The following is a 20,758-nucleotide window of genomic DNA, read 5'->3' as shown; positions in this document are numbered from 1 at the left end:
GCATTCTTTGGCATTGCCTTTCTTTGGGGTTGGAATGAAGACTGACCTTTTCCAGTCCTGTGGCCACTGCTGAGTTTTCCAAATTTGCTGGCATATTGAGTGCAGCACTTTCACAGCATCATCTTTCAAGATTTGAAATAGCTCAACTGGAATTCCATCACCACCACTAGCTTTGTTCGTAGTGATGCTTTCTAAGGCCCACTTGACTTCACATTCCAAGATGTCTGGCTCTAGGTCAGTGATCACGTTATCGTGACTATCTTGCTTGTGAAGATCTTTTTTGTACAGTTCTTCTGTGTATTCTTGCCACCTCTTCTTAATATCTTCTGCTTCTGTTAGGTCCCTACCATCTCTGTCCTTTATCGAGCCCATCTTTGCATGAAATGTTCCCTTGATATCTCTAATTTTCTTGAAGAGCTCTCTTGTTTTTCCTATTCTGTTGTTTTCCTCTATTTCTTTGCATTGATTGCTGAGGAAGGCTTTCTTATCTCTCCTTGCTATTCTTTGGAACTCTGCATTCAGATGCTTATATCTTTCCTTTTCTCCTTTGCTTTTCACTTCTCTTCTTTTCACAGCTATTTGTAAGGCCTCCTCAGACAGCCATTTTGCTTTTTTGCATTTCTTTTCCATGGGGATGGTCTTGGTCCCTGTCTCCTGTACAATGTCACGAACCTCCGTCCAGAGTTCATCAGGCACTCTATCTATCAGATCTAGTCCCTTAAATCTATTCCTCACTTCCACTGTATAATCATAAGGGATTTGATTGAGGTCATATCTGAATGGTCTAGTGGTTTTCCCTACTTTCTTCAATTTCAGTCTGAATTTGGCAATAAGGAGTTCATGATCTGAGCCACAGTCAGCTCCTGGTCTTGTTTTTGCTAACTGTATACAGCTTCTCCATCTTTGGCTGCAAAGAATATAATCAATCTGATTTCGGTGTTGACCATCTGGTGATGTCCACGTGTAGAGTCTTCTCTTGTGTTGTTGGAAGAGAGTGTTTGCTATGACCAGCGCGTTCTCTTGACAAAACTCTATTAGCCTTTGCCCTGCTTCATTCCGTGCTCCAAGGCCAAATTTGCCTGTTACTCCAGGTGTTTCTTGACTTCCTACTTTTGCATTCCAGTCCCCTATAATGAAAAGGACATCTTTTTTGGGTGTTAGTTCTAAAAGGTCTTGTAGGTCTTCATAGAACCGTTCAACTTCGGCTTCTTCAGTGTTACTGGTTGGGGCATAGGCCTGGATTACTGTAATATTGAATGGTTTGCCTTGGAAACGAACAGAAATCATTCTGTCGTTTTTAAGATTGCATCCAAGTACTGCATTTCGGACTCTTTTGTTGACCATGATGGCTACTCCATTTCTTCTAAGGGATTCCTGCCCACAGTAGTAGATATAATGGTCATCTGAGTTAAATTCACCCATTCCAGTCCATTTTAATTCACTGATTCCTAGAATGTCTACGTTCACTCTTGCCATCTCCTGTTTGACCACTTCCAATTTGCCTTGATTCATGGACCTAACATTTCAGGTTCCTATGCAATACTGCTCTTTACAGCACTGGACCTTGCTTCTATCATCGGTCACATCCACAACTGGGTATTGGTTTTGCTTTTGCTCCATCCCTTTATTCCTTCTAGAGTTACTTCTCCACTGATCTCCAGTAGCATACTGGGCACCTACTGACCTGGGGAAGTCCTCATTCAGCGAAAGACACCAGCCCCGGCGGTGCAGACGCGAGATGCCGGCCCAACCGACCAGGCAAAGAGGCGCAGCCGAGAGGAGCTACCCCACGCCTGAGGCCAGGCCCAGCCGCCGAGAGGAGCTGCCCCATGTCCAACAGGGGGTGGCTGCGTGGGCGCAGGAGGGCCGAGAGGATCTACTCCACGTTCAAGGTCAGGAGGGGCGGCCTTGAGGAGATACCCCTCATCCAAGGTAAGGTACAGCGGCTGCACTTTGCTGGAGTGGCTGTGAAGAGATTTTCAACCACCAAGGTAAGAGAAATCCAAATAAGACGGTAGGTATTGCGAGGGGGCATCAGAGGGCAGACACACTGAAATCATAATCACAGGAAACTAGTTGATCTGATCACATGGACCACAGCCGAATGTGGTCCACTGGAGAAGGGAATGGCAAACCACTTCAGTATACTTGCCTCGAGAACCCCATGAACAATATCAAAGAAATACCTAGAGTAACAGGCAAATTTGGTCTTGAAGTACTGAAGGAAGCAGGGCAAAAGCTAATAGAGTTTTGCCAAGAGAACGCACTGGTCATAGCACACAGCCTCTTCCAACAACACAAGAGAAGACTCAACACATGGACATCACCAGATGGTCAATACTGAAATCAGACTGATTATATTCTTTGCAGCCAAAGATGGAGAAGCTCTATACAGTCATCAAAAACAAGACCGGGAGCTGACTGTGGCTCAGATCATGAACTGCTTATTGCCAAATTCAGACTTAAGTTGAAGAAAGTAGGGAAAACCACTAGACCATTCAAGTACGACCTAAATCAAATCCCTTATGATTATACAGTTGAAGTGACAGATTCAAGGGATTCGATCTGATAGAGTGCCTGGAGAACTATGGATGGAGGTTTGTGACATTGTACAGGAGGCAGAGATCAAGACCATCTCCAAGAAAAAGAAATGCAAGCAGGCAAAATGTTTGTCTGAGGAGGCCTTACAAATAGCTGTGAAAAGAAGAGAAGTGAAAGGCAAAGGAGAAAAGGAAAGATATACCCATCTAAATGCAGAGTTCCAAAGAATAGCAAGGAGAGAAAAGAAAGCCTTCCTCAATGATCAATGCAAATAAATAGAGGAACACAATAGAATGGGAAGACTAGAGATATCTTCAGGAAAATTAGAGATGCCAAGGGAACATATTATGCAAAGATGGGCACAACAAAGGACAGAAATGATAAAGACCTAACAGAAGCAGAAGATATGAAGTAGAGGTGGCAAGAATACACAGAAGAACTGGACAAAAAAAAGAGCTTCACGACCCAGATAATCACGATGGTGTGATCCCTCACCTAGAGCCAGACATCCTGGAATGCTAAGTCAAGTGGGCCTTAGGAGGGCTAGTGGAGGTGATGGAATTCCAGTTGAGCTATTTCAAATCCTAAAAGATGATGCTGTGAAAGTGCTGCACTCAATATGCCAGCAAATTTGGAAAACTCAGCAGTGGACACAGGACTGGAAAAGGTCAGTTTTCATTCCAATCCCAAAGAAAGGCAATGCTCAAACTACCACACGAGTGCACTCATCTCACACGCTAGCAAAGTAATGCTCAAAATTCTCCAAGCCAGGCTTCAATAGTACGTGAACCATAAATTTTCAGATGTTCAAGATGGTTTTAGAAAAGGCAGGGAAACCAGAGATCAAATTGCGAACATCTGTTGGATCATCCAAAAAGCAAGAGAGTACCAGAAAAACATCTGTTTCTGCTTCATTGACTATGCCAAAGCCTTTGACTGTGTGGGTCACAACAAACTGTGGAAAATTCTTAAAGAGATGGGAATACCAGACCACTTGACCTGCCTCTTGAGAAATCTGTATTCAGGTCAGGAAGCAACAGTTAGAACTGGATATGGAACAATAGACTGGTTCCACATTGAGAAAGGAATGTGTCAAGGTTGTATATTGTCACTCTGCTTGTTTAACTTATATGCTGAGTACCTCATGAAAAATGCTGGACTGGGTGAAGCACAGGCTGGAATCAAGGTTGCCAGGAGAAATATCAATAACCTTAGATATGCAGATGACACCACCCTTATGGCAGAAAGCAAAGAAGAACCAAAGAGCCTCTTGATGAAAGTGAAAGAGGAGAGTGAAAAAGTTGACTTGAAGCTCAACATTCAGAAAACAAAGATCATGGTATCTGGTCCCATCACTTCATGGGAAATAGATGGGGAAACAGTGGAAACAGTGTCAGACTTTATTTTTCTGGGCTGTAAAATCACTGCAGATGCTGACTGCAGCCATGAAATTAAAAGATGCTTGCTCCTTGGAAGGAAAGTTATGACCAACCTAGATAGCATATTAAAAAGCAGAGACATTACTTTGCTAACAAAGGTCCGTCTAGTCAAGGCTATGGTTTTTCCTGTGGTCATGTATGGATGTGAGAGTTGGACTGTGAAGAAAGCTGATCGCCGAAGAATTGATGCTTTTGAACTGTGGTGTTGGAGAAGACTCTTGAGAGTCCCTTGGACTGCAAGGAGATCCAACCAGTCTATACTAAAGGAAATCAGTCCTGAATATTCATTGGAAGGACTGATGTTGAAGCTGAAACTCCAACACTTTGGCCACCTGATGCAAAGAACTGACTCATTTGAAAAGACCCTGATGCTGGGAAAGATTGAAGGCAGGAGGAGAAGGGAACAACAGAGGATGAGATGATTGGGTGTTATCACCAACTCAATGGACATGAGTTTGAGTAAACTCTGGGAGTCGGTGATGGACAGGGAAGCCTGGTGTGTTGCAGTCCATGGGTTTGCAATAAGTCAGACACGACTGAGCGACTGAACTGAACTGAACTAATTCTGTCATCTTAAAATGTAAATTGTGGGCGTGGGCCTAGTAAGACCGTTACAACCTTGAGACATTCTTTTGATTTATTGTAATAACCAATTTAAAAAGTATATATCTCCCTTGCTAAGACTAGCAAGGGGGGCACTCTCCGTCCCCCCTTCTGATGTCTATGTCAGAAGCTTTTTCTGTCCCTTTTCATACTTTAATAAAACTCTGCTACACAAAAGCTCTTGAGTGATCAAGCCTGGTCCCTGGTCCTGAAACTAAATCTTTTTCAGCGATCACAAATCCGACATCGTTCAAGGTAAGCTATCATAACCCCCATCTCCACCTGCCCTGGACTTGAGAATGCCTTCCTCGACCTTCGCTGACAACTTTTTAACTCTCCCTCAGCCACGCCAAAGACAACGAAGCCACTAGGTTCGGCCAATACTCGGAACTTCTCTCTCCGGCAGAGATCAGAAATTCAGATTGGCTCTAGAAAAGGCGCCTGTGACAGGCGGAGCCAAGTTGCATGCTGGGATGAAGGTCCAGGTTCCCATCTTCCGGGGAATTCGCTGGCCCCGGACTACATTTCCCAGAAGTCTTTCGGCACAAATCCTCTCCGGGCGGGGCGAGTTTGCGGGAGAGCGCTTCGAAGTGCTGGGCTAGATAGAGCCTCTGAGGTTTTTCCGGCTCTTATTTCCCATGAACCTCTGGGCGTAAACTAAGCTCAGTCTCTGGGTCCCTTTCCGGTGTCTTCGAGATTTTTGGACTCTGCGAGGTGAGTTGGACGCGTTGGAGGAAGTGGTCAGCCCCCGGTGAGGGTGGGAGAGCTCTGTGGACTTCTCCAGCGCCCTGTCGGAAACGGCAGTGAGGGAGGGAGGCGCTCGAGATGAGAAGGCCCGGCGGCTGACAGGTTGTGTGGTGCCCGGAGCCTCAAGCCTGATATGTGAGCGAGAGTCTGAGAAAAATGCTGTGTGACAGACGGCGTGACAGGGCCAGAGTGTGTCTCCCTAACGTTGTGCGAGATTGGGACTGTGTGACAAAGTGACGAGGTGCGTGGTCTTGTTAATACGTGTGATTTGCTTTGGCGGGACGCTCTAGGTTCCCTCTAGACTATCTTAGTCGCTGCCTGAGTTAAGTGACAACAAGAAAAGAAGCCCTGTATTAAGCACTAGAATGTGTGTTTCCGGCAAGAAGACACAGATCGAGTCTTGAGATGAGGATTTTACAGTTTTACATCTGGAAGCGTCCTCATCACAGTCTCCTGGGAAGATGTGTAGGATTCCCCTTTGCGGGGCCAGCTTCATGTGTCAGCACCACTGCAACCAGACCTCTGTCCCCAAGAATTGCTCTTAGCTGAGTTGCAGCTTCCCCTTTAATTCCGTTTGTTTGTATGTGGACGACGGCAGATGTGACCCCGGAGAGTGTTTTGTTTGTTTTTAGTTAGGTCTGTGTTCCAAGGAATTCTGGTGTCTCACGATTTCTTCTCATCCCTTCCCGCCGCCCCTACCGACCCCCTCACCCTCGCCTCCTCCCCCACCCCTGGTGCCGCTGGGTTTCTGAGATGACCCTGAGAAGTAGGAAAGAATTGTTGCATATTTAGAAATCAAGGTTCAGGTGAATTTGTCTTTCTTTTTTTAATTCAGAGTTACGTTTGTTTCTTATCTCTCTCTGCGTCTCTTTTATAAGTCTTTATTGAATTTGTTACAATGTTGCTCCTGTTACATGTTTTGGTTTTTTGGCCGGAGGGATTGAGCTTGCACTCCCTAGGTTGGAAGGCGAAGTCCTAATCACTGGACTGCCAGGGAAGTCCCACCTTTGTTTTTAAATCATGATAATTTTTGTTTTCCTTGACCTTAAATATCTCCATTAGCAGTGTCTGTCCTGGGCCTTCTGGTGAATGACCCACCACGCTGATGCAGCCCTCTCCCCAGAGACTTGTCCTTCTCAGTTAGTAGCCATCTGTTCCTATGGCAAATTATTCAAATCCTCCGATGCATTGGAAGACATTTTTCAAGGATTGTATCCAAATGTTTTAAATTGACCATTCAGTGAAGAATGAGAATGGTGTAGCCACACTTGTTAAGTATCTACTCTGCAGGAAACGTTCTGTTTATATGCGTATATTTCCTTGCTCTGACTTTGAAGGAAAAAAATAATTTGTGTTCATTCACAGGAGAATCTTGACAGTGAAAGTGTCTCACTGTAGTGAGCTACAACTACAAGATGTTGAGGAGCTGGTAGGTGTCATTTGTTTCAGACCCACTGATTTTCAGTTTTGGGCCTGTTGGTTCAGTTTTCTTCATGACTGAATTCCCTGTCACTCAATTTTTCACATTTGGAAATCTCTTTATTTTTCTGACTGGGCTTCCCTGGTAGCTCAGCTGGTAAAGAATTCACCTGCAATTCGGGAGACCCCAGTTTGACTCCTGGGTCAGGAAACTTCCTGGAGAAGGGATAGGCTACTCACTGCAGTATTCTTGGGCTTCCCTGGTGGCTCAGATGGAAAAGAATCTGCCTGCAATTTGGGAGACCTAGGTTCGATCCCTGGGTTGGGAAGAACCCCTGGAGAATGGAACAGCTACCCATTCCAGTATTCATGCCTGGAGAATTCCATGGACAGAGGAGCCTGGCAGACTACAGTCCATGGGGTCGCAAAGAATTGGGATGGACTGAGCAACTTTCACTTTTATTTTTCTGATTACAGAGTTAACGCAGGTTTGTTGCAAAATATTCACCAATCCGGGAAATGTATAGAGAAGGAAGTTAAAAATTATATCCCGTAGAGTTAATCATTCTTATTATTTTGATATCTTTTTATTCAGTTGTTTAAGTCAGGACAGGCTAACGTCAGCACACCTGGACTAAAGCTTCCTTTTCCTTCTGCAGCTCTGGCTTTTCTGGACTCTGCTTCACCAATAGAGGAACCCTATGGAGCACTAATTAGTTCCTTGGATTCTAGAACCATGACTGACGTAAGTTGGTCTTTCTCCTTGACATGTGATGTTTAGGTCGTGTGGATCTTTCCCTGAATTACCCTAAAGCTTTCTGCTTAACAGAACCCCCTCCTTGAACCTCCTTCTCAGTTTTTCCTGTTCAGTAAAGGGTGATGCCAAATAGCCCAGCCTCTGCCCTCTGTGCCATTTCCAATCAGCACCATCGTATTCATCAACCACATGACTCAACATCTCCTGTGGCTCAGTCTTCCATCAAAAGCAGTGAAGGGATGGAGTCCTCTAAGGGAAATATTTGAACATTTGTCCAAGAATAACACAAAGCAATATACTGAACAATCATTTTGCTTTTATTTATATACTAGGAAAACCAACAGTAGGTTGAGTTCATCATCTTTCAAAGGCACGAAGAAGATTCATATATGAGGAGGAAAAAGGAGAGAATGAAGACTTCAGACCTTTGGAAAGCAACAGTTTTCCTTTTGCAAGCCAAGATGCTGATTAATTCATATTCTGTCTAGAAAAAAATAAGGATAAAGTTCCCCCAGTAGTTTTCCTTTTTCAGGCTACTATGCAGCTGTCAAAGAAGTGGGTCGGGATGCTCTGCCTTTAGCCAGTTGAATGGTCACCCATGGGAAGAGTTTCAATTGTGTATTCTCTGGTAGAGCTTTGGTGTTTTACTGGCACAGATCCATATCAGGCTGTCGTATGTCTTGCCTTTTGTTATTACTTCCGTCTTTGTTCAGCCAGGGCTGCCCCGTTTCCCTTATTAGGGTTTCTCATTCCCATGACAAGTCTGTGGTGTGATGAGTTAGTGATGAGGGTTTCTTTGGATCACACAGGAAAACTTGGAACTTCTACACTGACCTGAGTTTTCCAGAAAGATAACATAGAATTTAGGATTTCTTAGTTTCAGCTTCAGTTTGTATGAGATCACATGTTTTGCAAACTTTCAGGATTAGAGTGGGAAGTGAGTGGCTCTTTCCAGGGATTCCCTTATCAATAAACACCAGTGTCAAAGTCCATTTTGTTATTGACCAGGTTGTGACATGTGTGTCATGTCTGATCTTCTGTCCGTATCTTCCAGCTCAAGAATAAGGAATGTGTTAAGCGATGGATGGTTGATGGTACCACATAAGAAGAGGATCCAGATTCTTAAATACTGGATAATAACAGACTCCTGGAATTAAGAAAATCTTTAAAAGTTTTGTTCACCCTAAATGTATAATAGTTATTAATCTTGTACATTCATATGATGAACTGAATTGCATCTAATAAAAATGTTTTATGTATTCAATTAATCACAATAAGAAAAAAATGCTATCCACAGGGAACTATACTCAATATTTTATAATTACCTATAAGGTAAAAGAATCTGAAATCCCTGTGCTATACCTGAAACTAGCACATTATAAATCAACTATACTTCAGTAAAAAATTAATACAAGTTATAAGAAGAAAAAGGAAAATGCCTGTGATATAATCTAACAATGACTCACTTGAAGTTTAATGGTAATTCTTAACTTAATGAAAATCATTTTTCTAAAATAAGAGATTTTATAGTACATTTGGGAAAAGTGGTTTTTTTTCATATTTTTTTAAAGGGATAAGATGTAGTAATTCCTATATATAAAGAATTTATGAAGTGGGCACACAGCAGGTTGTATGTATGTATACACACCCATAAATACCCCTGTCCCTTCCCCCAACACACTTTTTATTTAATAGAGGAGAAACTGGGATTATTTTATGCATATCAGACAGATATGGACAGCTGAGTTATCTCACAGTATACAGGAAGTTCTTTCTGCGATAACAGGTTTCTTCTTGAACATGTAGACACTCTGCTTTAATCATACTAATTTCCTTACTTTTTCCTACCCATCTGTTTCACAGCTGACTTGGCTGCTATATTTTTCTCTTCTTATAGGTTATCCTTCATACTCCTCTCTTTTTTCCTCTTGGAATATTTTTTCAATTTCTTTAATTTCACAAGTAATGAGTGGGTTTTTGGTTTTAGGGCTTGGTGACATTCAGGGATGTGGCCATTGACTTCTCTCAGGAGGAGTGGGAATTCCTGGACCCTGCTCAGAGGGACTTGTATGTGGATGTGATGTTGGAGAACTACAGCAACTTGGTCTCACTGGGTAAGGTCATATGCCTGAAATAATTTACTTTTCTATCTGCAACATCAGCTTTCTCCGCTGGGAATTACAGGGCTGTTTTTTAAGAAACCAGGTGAATTTCTCCTTCATGTTCTCAAAATAATGCTTTGGTATTCATTGGCTTAGAAATGGGTTCATTGAGCACCTTGATCATCCCATCCCTCAGGGAGCTTCAACCCTCCTCTGGCCTTTTCTGCAGTGGCCTCTCTTCAGTGACCAAGGAGCTGGATTTGTATTATGGGGCATATGTTTATTTCACAACTACTGTCAGAGAAACCAGATTTCATACTGTGTTTAACATCAGCATTTCTACAGGTGATCTCTGTCCTTGCTAGTCATAGTGTGGTTCTTTTGTGTGAGGGACCATAGAAAGGCCAGAACAGAATTAGTGATAGAGAGACTATCCAGAAGTGAGTGAGGGAGGCAGGAAGAGCCCAGGTGACAGGCTGTGGTGTTGGTTTCGGGGAATAATGTGGATTGTTCTCTCAGTGATTAGAAGCCATGATTTAGTTTATGTGGGGTTTTAACTTTTTAAGTGTTACACAAACACCTATCATCAGCTTCTTCCAGGGTTTGTTAGAAATTGCAGCTTGTCACGTCCTACTTCAGCATCTGTATTTACTCATGGTCCCTGGTGATTTTTATTCACCTTAAAGAATTGCTCCCCTTTGTTATATTCTGACACATATATGGGAAGTACAGCTAGAAACAAAATCCTGATACACCGTGGCTTTCAGAAGAACCTCTACTTTAATAGAGTGGTGGATTGAATCAACAGAAGTTCATTGCATACTAAGTGAACATGTTCCTTTACTTCCAACATATTTGAAGTTGAAAATTACAATCTGAACTTTGCACTTTACAAAGTTAAATCCTACACTGAGTTAAATCCTAGAAATGTCTCACAAAACTTGTTTTCACCTTAGCAAAATAACAACAGTAACAATAATAACATTAATAGTTAACATTATGCTTACTAAAAACCAGGCCCTGTACTAAGCAGAGCAAATACATGAACGTTTTTAACTTTTACAACATCCCCATGAGGTAGGTACTATTTTTAACCCTTTTTATAGATGAGATTACTGAGGCACATACACAATTTAAGTGACCTCCCAAGGTCACACAGCTGGTGGGGACACAGTGGCAACAGTTGAACCTAAGAAGTCTGGCTCTAGAATCTGTGTTTTAAAACTACCATTATGTGTTCTGTTTGCTCAAAAGAGGTAGAACCTGAATGAGCCTAAAACAAGGTCATTTTTCTACTTTATATGATCTTATGTTCTTCATTCCCACTGTTTCTCTCTTCTCTGGAGTCTTTATCAATATTATTTTTACCTTTATTGCAAATTTAACCAAATGTTTTGCACTTATAATTAAAAAAACAAAAAGCAAATTTCTGCACCATTTGAGATTTCTTTTCCTGCAAGCAGACACTCCATTTCTAAGCCAGATATAGCAGCATTATTGGAGCAAGGAGAAGAGCCCTGGGTAATTGTTGGGGATGTGAGGAGGCGCAATAAGTTAGATCCCAGGAAGGCAAAGGCAGGAGGGAGCCATCAGCCCAGGAACAACCTCACAGGTGACACAGGAGGAGAAAGGGAACAGCTGGGATGGTGTTTGGAAGTTCCTTATGAAGGACCAACGCCTGTGGAGTGATGGCCTGACACCTGGGAGAAGATAGAGATCTAGTTTGAGCTACCAGAGGAACTTCATCTTGATCTCATTTCTGAGACACCTTATTTCTCTTCTATTTCCTTCCCATTTCAGTGAGGAATTCTTTTTTGTTCATATTGGAACCATTTTACTTATATGTTGGATATAGCTATTTTCCAGCTGTTTTGCATTTGTGTATGTGAATGAATATACATACTCGTTCATCAATTCACCACATATTTGGAGTTCCTACTCCTAGCCAGGCTGCATACTGGGCACTATTAATACCATCAGGAGCAAGATTGATAACTTGCTTATTCTTGTGTACTTTGTGTCATTGGGGAGAAACATAAATAAGTAAATAAACAGATAAATAGTATCATGTAATGAAACATGTTGTTTATGAGAGGCAGGCAGCATAAGAGAACAGAAAATGATGGGAACTGATACAGCTAATTCAAATAAGGGGGTCAGGGAAAGCTTTTTTGAATAGAAATGTGAAGTCTAGGATCAGGTTATATGAATACCTGGGGGAGGACCATTTCAGTCACAATGAACTGAAGGGCAAAGGCCCTGAAGGTGGTAAGGAACTTTATTGGAAGAACTCTAAGAAGGGTAGAGTTAATAAAGGAGTGTGTACTGGTCCCGGAGATAAGCCCGGGTTAGATAATATACAGTTGTGTTGTTGTTTTCTTAGGAATTTGGATTGTTTAGTTTCAGTCGGAAACAATTCATTCATCTTTTTTTGATTTACATTCCTTATTTCTTGAATAAAAATTTATATTATGTTTCAAGTATATGGCAAAGTGATTCAGTTATACATATATATGTGTATATATACATATATTTCAGACTGTATTCCATTATAGGTTATTACAAGATATTGACTATAGTTCCCTGTGCTATACAGTAAATGCTTATTGTTTTTCTGTTTTGTGTATAGTAGTTTTGTTAATCCCATACTCTTAATTTCTTCCTCCCCTGACTTTCCCCTTTGGTAACCATAAGTTTCTTTCCTATGTCTCTGAGTCTGTTTCCATTTTGTATATAGATTCATTTGTATTTTGTATATAGATTCATTTGTATTATTTCTTAGATTCCACATATAAGTGATTTCATATATTTGTCTTCCTCTGTTTGACTTAGTATGATATTCTCTAGAGCCATCCATGTTGCTGCAAATAGCAATATTTCATCCTTTTTATGGCTGAGCAATATTCCATTGTGTGTATATATATCATATTCCCTTAAACCAGTTGTCTGTTGATGGGCATTTGGGTTGTTTCCATGTCTTGGCTATTATAAATAATGCTGCTATGAACATGGGTGCATGTATCTTTTTGAATTAGTTTTTGTCTTTTCAAGATATATGCCCAGGAGTGGGATTACTGAATAATAATAATTGCTCTATTTTTATTTTTTTAAGGCACCTCTGTTTTTGTTCTCCATAGTGACTGTACCATTTTACATTCCCACCAACAGTGTATGAGGGTTCCCTTTTCTCCACACTCTCTCCAGCATTTATTACTTACAGACTTTTATGATGGCCATTCTGACTGGTATGAAGGGGTGCCTCAGTGCAGTTTTGTTGTGCATTTCTGTAGTAATTAGTGATGTAGAGCACTTTTTCATGTGCTTGTTGGCTATCTGTATGTGTTCTTTGGAGAAATGTCTATTTAGGTCTTGTGCCCATTTTTTAATTGGGTTGTTTGTCTTTACTGATATTGAGTTGTATGAGCTGTTTGTATATTTTGGAAATTAACCCCTTTAATGAGGCTTTTATGAGGAGGAACTTTGAGACTATTAAATGTTGTTTTCCTCTTCAAACTTTCAGTTTATTCATATGTTGGATTTCTAGTCAGCAGGTTGTAATTTGTTCTTCCCATTATTTATTTTGAAGCTCAAAATATATGAGCTGGTCCCAGATGTGATCCATGGGAACCCTCTAAATAGTAGCTTCTGTGTCCTTTGGCATGTCTCCATCACACTTACAGCACCTCCTTATTTTCTGACATAACTCCATGTTCCAGCCCTAAAGTCAGCCTTTTCTTCAAGGTGCCCTGGTTCCTTTTAGTTGAGTATGGTATTTAGAAGCCAGAATCTGAGTGCTAGATTTGCTCATTGCTGCTGGGGAATGGCTGTCCCTAGGCCCTCTCAGTTAACAGAGTAGGGAGAGAATATGTTTATATGCACGCATGCATATGTGTACACACATTTACATCTATACCATGAGTTCACACAGATGTCTCCAGTTCCTTTTCAACACTACAGGTTTCATTTCAGCTTATTCACCTTCCATATTTCTAACTCCCTTTTCTGACAATGAAAAACCTGGGTTACATTATTCTTAATATATTTATAGTTGACCTTTGAACAACATGGGTTTGAACCATGCAGGTCCACTTATATGCAGATTTTTTTCAAGAAATATACAGTAGACTCTCCATTTCCACAGGTTCTACATCCATGGAAAAGGAGGGTCAACTATGGGACTTTGCATCCTTGGGTACCTGAGGTGGGTTCTGGAACCAGTCCCCCAAGATACCAAGAGATGACTGTACTTACTTGATCAAACTGTCTGTGACTAACCAGTCTTCTGTTACCACTACCACCACCATCTTGATCGTGTGATTGCCTTTCTTATCCCACTTGTACTGTGACAACCCATGCCAGGTCACTCAGCAACATGAACACTTGTCCTTACCTTGCTTGCATTCTGACTCCTGACGTGAGACAACCCTTTTATATTGTGACCGTCCTCATGCTGGCTGACCTTCCGATCCTGCTCTGGGCCTCATTTTATTAAATTCTGATCCTTGAGGATGCGTTTTGAAAATATTCTGTGTGATGAGATGGAAAGTCTTCATTAAGCTCGTCTGCTGTATACTGAAGTGTAGTGGTTATCTTGCAGGAAACTGGCTGTATCATTGTTTGAATTATGAGTTAAACTAGCTGCTTTTTTCATGGAATACCCCCCCTTTTTTTTGCCCTGAAAGAATGACTGACAGGCAAACTAAGGTTGAAGGCTTGAGTAGTTGGAAAACATTTTCTTCTAAATGAGCATGTCACTTTAAGAACAACTAAGAGTATTTATTGCCGATGATAAAATTTAAACTTTCAAGTAAATATTAGAATTGTGTGAAGCTTATATCCATTATTTTGAGCTTTACAGCTTCCCAGTAAATATTTTTCTGACGAGGTAGATGTATTTTTAACTTATGGTTTTCTTCGATATTATGTAATGAAATATATTAGCATTTCAAATATCTGCAGAATTCAGTGAACCAGTATTTTTCAAATGGCCAGTGCATGATATTACAGAATTAAGCATGGATAAAAAAAATCATCCAAAGTGCAATGGATTCTGTAATGTAATATGAAAAGTTCATGGGTATAGTTGCATACTCTACCTAGGAACTAACCTTTTAAGAAACCATCACTTCTCATGTTTTACTGTATCAAAGAATAGCATCCACTATTACCTAAAGAAGCTCATAGAATATTCTGCTATTTTATAATTATATGTCTGTTAGAGGCTGGATTTTCTTCATATGCTGTTTTCTTCAGTGCTATTTCTTCAACCAAAATAGCATTGCCACAGTTTGAATGCAAAAGAATCCAGTTGTCTTCTGTTAAGCCAGAGATTAAAGAGACTTACAAAATATTTTAAGAAGTTATTCATTAATTTTTTGTTTTGGAATTTTTCTTCCAAATATGATTACTTTTCATAAAATATGTTATTTAACATTAATGATTTATCATTTTTAAATAAATTAATAACTTTAAATTTCTCAGTTTTAATTTCTAACATGGTTAATTTCAAAAGCTATAACCTACATAAACAAAAGCTCTTTTGGGTCCTCAATGCTTTTTTTAAAAAACATCTAAAAAGAAGTTAAACTTCTGTTCATTTACTATCACTGTTGAGCCTTAAACAAAAACATTCAAATACCAAGTAATTATAATGCAAGCTCAGTTCAAATTTGTTGAACTACTTATTGAAGCTAAGTTGTACATAAGTGCACTCCTTTTAGTTTACATTTGGTCATCTCAAAGTAATTGTAATATTAGGTTGGTCAGTTTAAATACTGGCTTCCTTTTGGATATACACACAGTCTTCACATCCAAATGTTATTGTATACAAAACAATAAGAAATTATTAAATAAAATAGCAATATTCAGAGCAGTTTAGGTCTGTGCCCAGTTATTCTTGATTAAAATTACATCCCACAATCATTCCCACAGTACTCATCCAGCATTTATTAGCTTACCAAGGTATTATACAATCACCAATAGGCAAAAACACTAGATTTGTATACTTTGTGTTGCAGATATACTTACACATGTGCAAGCAAGGAATTTACCAATATTGAAGAGTATAAGAGTCTACTGAGACCAAAAAGTTTGAGAACTATTCCTCTAGGGTATGGTTCTTACTTTCAATATATGGTCTTTGAGAGGTCTCAAAGTAAATGCTTGGGAGTGTGCATTGAGTTCTTTCCATTTGAATTGGGTTGACTTCCAGTGTGCAACCTCTAGAATCTGATTGTAGTCAATACCCGAGGCACCTTGTGAATACATAACATTTGGTTACAGATCCAAGGGAGAACCCCTGCATAGGTTCCTGGGTCTCCTTTGCATGGCTTCTCCTTTGATAAACCTTGAACCACAAATTCCACTCACCTTAGCAGCCCTGAATTCAGATCCTAATATCCTTTGCCCAGTGAGTTGATTGGTGGAAGGGCACATTTTAGTTTAAGAGACTGTTTACAAAGGAAGATGATGAGGAACTTGTTGAAATGACCTTTGTGGAATCCTCCAGAAAACTGTCAAATCAGAACATGATGATGACAGAAAACAACAAAATTCTGTAAAGCAATTATCCTTTAATAAAAAATAAATTTTAAAAAAGGCCAAAAAAAGAAAAAAAAGAACATGATGAGATCACAAGAGCTGAAAAATCACGACTGAATTTGTTGTTGGATAGGAGAGAGGCTTGTGCTTAGGAATTTACTAAGTCTCCTGGTTCAGTTCACTTATGAGTATTATTTTCAGTTTGTCTTTACTTCTAGTATAAAGGGCATTTTTTTCTGGTAAAGGGAATAAAATCTTGTGGTTTTCTTGTTTTCTTTCAGATTTGGAGTCTACATACGAGAAGAAAAATACATTTTCAAAAAAGAACATTTTTGAAATAAATTTTTCCCAGTGGAAGATAAAGGAAAGAAGTAAAACCATTGAGCTCGAGGCATCCATTTTCAAAAATAACTGGAAGTGTAAGAGCAGATTCAAGGGGCTCCAGGGACACCAAGAGAGAGTCTTCAGTCAAGTGATAATCAGCTATGAAAAAATGCCCACTTACAAAAAGCATGAATCTCTTATTACACATCAAAGAACTCCTAGTCAAGAAAAACCCTACATTTGTAAAGAATGTGGGAAGGCTTACAGTCATGGCTCAAAACTTGTTCAACATGAGAGAATTCATATGACTAAAAAACAGTTTGAATGTAAAGAATGTGGGAAGGACTTTTTAAGTGCCTATCAACTCACGGTGCATCAGAGATTTCATACTGGTGAGAAACCTTATGAATGTAAGGAATGTGGGAAGACCTTTAGTTGGGGATCAAGCCTTGTTAAACATGAGAGAATTCATACTGGTGAGAAACCCTATGAATGCAAAGAATGTGGGAAGGCCTTTAGTCGTGGCTATCACCTTACTCAACATCAGAAAATTCATATTGGCGTGAAATCTTATGAATGTAAAGAATGTGGGAAGGCCTTTTTTTGGGGCTCAAGCCTTGCTAAACATGAGATAATTCATACAGGTGAGAAACCTTATAAATGTAAAGAATGTGGGAAGGCCTTCAGTCGTGGCTATCAACTTACTCAGCATCATAAAATCCATACTGGTAAGAAACCTTATGTATGTAAAATTTGTGGAAGGGCTTTTTGTTGGGGCTATCAACTTACTCGACATCAAATATTTCATACTGGCAAGAAACCCTACGAATGTAAGGAATGTGGGAAGACCTTTAATTGTGGCTCGAGTCTGGTTCAACATGAGCGAATCCATACTGGTGAGAAACCCTATGAATGTAAAGAATGTGGAAAGGCCTTTAGTCGTGGCTATCACCTTACTCAACATCAGAAAATCCATACTGGTGAGAAACCTTTTGAATGTAAGGAATGTGGGAAGGCCTTCAGTTGGGGTTCAAGCCTCGTTAAACACGAGAGAGTTCATTCTGGTGAGAAATCTTATGGATGTAAAGAATGTGGAAAAACCTTTGGTAGTGGCTATCAACTTACTCGACATCAGATATTTCATACTGGTGAGAAACCCTATAAATGTAAGGCATGTGGGAAGGCCTTTAATTGTGGTTCGAGTCTGGTTCAACATGAGAGAATCCATACTGGTGAGAAACCCTATGAATGTAAAGAATGTGGAAAGACATTTAGTCGTGGCTATCACCTTACTCAGCATCAGAAAATCCATACTGGTGAGAAACCTTTTAAATGTAAGGAATGTGGGAAGGCCTTTAGTTGGGGTTCAAGCCTTGTTAAACATGAAAGAGTTCATACTGGTGAGAAATACTGTGAATGTAGAAACTGTGGGAAGGTCTTTGATAGTGACTATCAACTTAGTGTTCATCAGAGATTTCATACTGCTGAGAAACCTTATCAATGTAAGGAATTTGGGAAGACCTTTACTTGTGGCGCAAGCCATGTTCAACATGAAAGAATTAATAATAAGGATAAATCCTACAAATATAAAGAGTGTGGGGAAGTCTTTATATGGACAGCCTATTCAAATGAGGCAGTTGATTCTGGTGAAACTTTATGACTGAAGAAATATGAGAGAATGTGTTTTTGTCTGTGTATAGACAATTTAATGTGAGAAGTCTTACTCTTGAGAAACCTTTTGAATGTAGGGAATGTGCAAAACCCTAAACTGTGTATGGATAACTGATACCAGAAAATTCATATTAGTGAGGAATATTTTGAAAATGAGGACTATGAAAAGGCCTTTTGACTTCTGTATGATCTTGAACATCTATACTGATGTGAATCCATTTAAATGTAGGAAATGTGTAAAGATCTTTAATTCATAATACAAAGTGTCACAAGTGTTGGAAAAATTATGCTCATCAAAAACTCTTTAAGGGATATGGGAAGAATTTAAATTTAGTTTGGTTCTTACATATCAGAGAATTCATACTGCTGTGAAATCCTGTGAATTTAAGGAGTATGGGAAGACTTGAAATCATGGTAAACATCTTAACATACATCAGGGAATTCATCCTAATGAGAATCCATTTGAATTAGGATTGTAGGAAGGCCTTTAGATAAGTGCTACTCCAACTATTGTCCAGAGACATTTTGCCGGTCTATAAAGTCATTGCCTGTCAATCATGAGATAAATGCAGACAGTGAGAGAAAATGTTTGGAAACTTTTATAGAAATTTGATGTTGCCATAACATTATCATTATATTTTATAAAAGTATCAGTCAATGAATGATTGGAAATTAAAAATGAAAAGTTTGTCCTTCCCTCTATAAGTTGAGAGACAACATTCATACTTTAAAACAGGAGACAAGTCACAAAGTAACTTAAGTAGAATAAGAAATTCTTCACTTGTCAGACAATGATTAGAGTAGCAGAATAGTTAATACTTCATAAGATATATATGATGTATACTTCATCAGACTTTGGTAAATCTGAATAAGGAAAAGTCAAGAAAATTGGCAACATAATTAGAGATATGGAGTTTTTTTTTTTTTAATTTAAGGCAACACAATGTATTTAAACATATTTGGATCAATAAGCAAAGAAAAAGACTGAAAAAAATTGCTCCAAGGTCTCTTTTTTAGAAACAATAGTTGGAAATTGTCATCTTCTTAGGTATCAATTTCAAGAGGAAAAAATTTTTTTTGCTATCTCATCTGGATAACATATATATCTAGTAACAAAATTAAATGGAGATAGCCTCTAAAAAGCAAAAGCTAGATTAACTGAATTTACGTGCATGCCTGTTCAGTGGCTTCAGTCATGTCCGACTCTTTGTGAACTCGTGGACTGTAGCCCAACAGGCCCCTCTGTCAATGGAGATGCTCCTCTGTCCAGGCAAGAATACTGGAATGGGTTGCCATGCCTTCCTCCAGGGGAACTTCCTGACCCAGGTAAATGCAAAATTTTTAATTAAAATACCAGTAAGCCAGAATCCAGATGTAAGATTACACAATAGAAAATAATTTTTATGAAATATCCAAGCCCCAAATTTTCTTGTTTAAATGGAAATATGGGCTAACTGACCAAAAAAAAAAAAAAGAATCAGTATAATTTTAATTCATTCTGATAGTTCATCTTAGATTTGTGTGACTTTTAGAGTAGGAAATTACACACAATGACTTAATTCTAAGAAGAATTTAATATTTGTAAATCAGAATGCATCTCAAAATTGGTGACTTTTCATTTTCATCTGGGTGGCTGTTATGATTTAGTGCCAGCATGAAAGCATATTAGTTATGATGAAATAAAAGAATGTTGCTGCTACTGCTGCTGCTAAGTCACTTCAGTCGTGTCCGACTCTGTGTGACCCCATAGACGTAAGCCCACCAGGCTCCCCCGTCCCTGGGATTCTCCAGGCAAGAACACTGGAGTGGGTTGCCATTTCCTTCTCCAATGTGTGAAAGTGAAAGTGAAGTTGCTCAGTCGTGTCCGACCCTTAGCGACCCCATGGACTACAGCCTACCAGGCTCCTCCATCCATGGGATTTTCTAGGCAATAGTACTGGAGTGGCTTGCCATTGCCTTCTCCGAAAAGAATGTTATATACTCAGAATTTGACCCTTTAAAAATGACTGATTTCCAAAAATCAGTTACATCAGAACTGCACTGACAAATGTCTGTGGTTCATCTTGGTCATTGTTTTAATCTGCACCTCACCTCCATGTCCATTTTTGCAGATAGGCCATCCATGGTATCTCTGTTCAGTCATTTATGGTCTAGTGGTTGACAGCATTATTCCACATAATTGTAATAATCAAACGTAACACAAAGCAGAATACTTTGAGTGTTTTAATAGAATATATCATCACCAGTTACTATTTTACTCCTCCTGGGTACCATATTTACATGTTAACTAGGAGATATGGTGATAGAACCTTATCCTACCATTTCTGAAATTGTAGGTCTCGGAAGTCACCAATGCTTAATAGTATTTGAGGAACAAAGGAAATTAATTCTCTGATTAAAGAAGCTTATGAAGCAGCATCTTCTAAAATACCCTCTTAAGGAACTACCTAAAGTACCTTATCAGCTTATCAAAAGACTAAAGAGTAGTGAAGAAAATTGTTCAAATATTTTCAAATATTTAAATACAATTGTTCAAATTGTATTTAAGTTGGCGTATCTCAAACTTCACTATGGAAATATCAATTCTCATGACTTATTAACATCTTGAGGGTGTG

General features: G+C 39.4%; 1 protein-coding gene across 8 annotated transcripts; it reads left to right on the top strand.

Moving 5' to 3' along the window:
* Positions 1-1,614: 1,614 nt before the first annotated feature.
* On the top strand, positions 1,615-19,620 carry ZNF283 (zinc finger protein 283). 8 transcript variants are annotated; one of them, XM_088830513.1, is made up of 6 exons: positions 1,615-5,297; positions 6,696-6,759; positions 7,409-7,494; positions 7,839-8,695; positions 9,494-9,620; positions 16,430-19,620. In XM_088830513.1, the coding sequence occupies exons 5-6, from the start codon at positions 9,587-9,589 to the stop codon at positions 18,130-18,132; spliced, it is 1,737 nt and encodes a 578-aa protein (XP_088686639.1). In that variant the 5' UTR covers positions 1,615-5,297; positions 6,696-6,759; positions 7,409-7,494; positions 7,839-8,695; positions 9,494-9,586; the 3' UTR covers positions 18,133-19,620. The 8 variants fall into 8 exon arrangements, with proteins under 8 accessions (XP_088686639.1, XP_055267942.1, XP_088686638.1 ...); XM_055411967.2 differs by lacking the exon at positions 7,839-8,695 and having other exon boundaries at positions 1,616-5,297; XM_088830512.1 differs by having other exon boundaries at positions 1,616-5,297; positions 8,561-9,620.
* The last annotated feature ends 1,138 nt before the right edge of the window (positions 19,621-20,758 follow it).

The sequence above is a fragment of the Moschus berezovskii genome, chromosome 22, assembly GCF_049115385.1.
Source record: "Moschus berezovskii isolate FMDL1 chromosome 22, NW_MosBer_1.0, whole genome shotgun sequence".
NCBI classification, from domain to species: Eukaryota; Metazoa; Chordata; class Mammalia; order Artiodactyla; family Moschidae; genus Moschus; species Moschus berezovskii.
The sequence above is the reverse complement of the archived record's forward strand: the minus strand, read 5'-3'. Positions and strand labels throughout refer to the sequence as shown.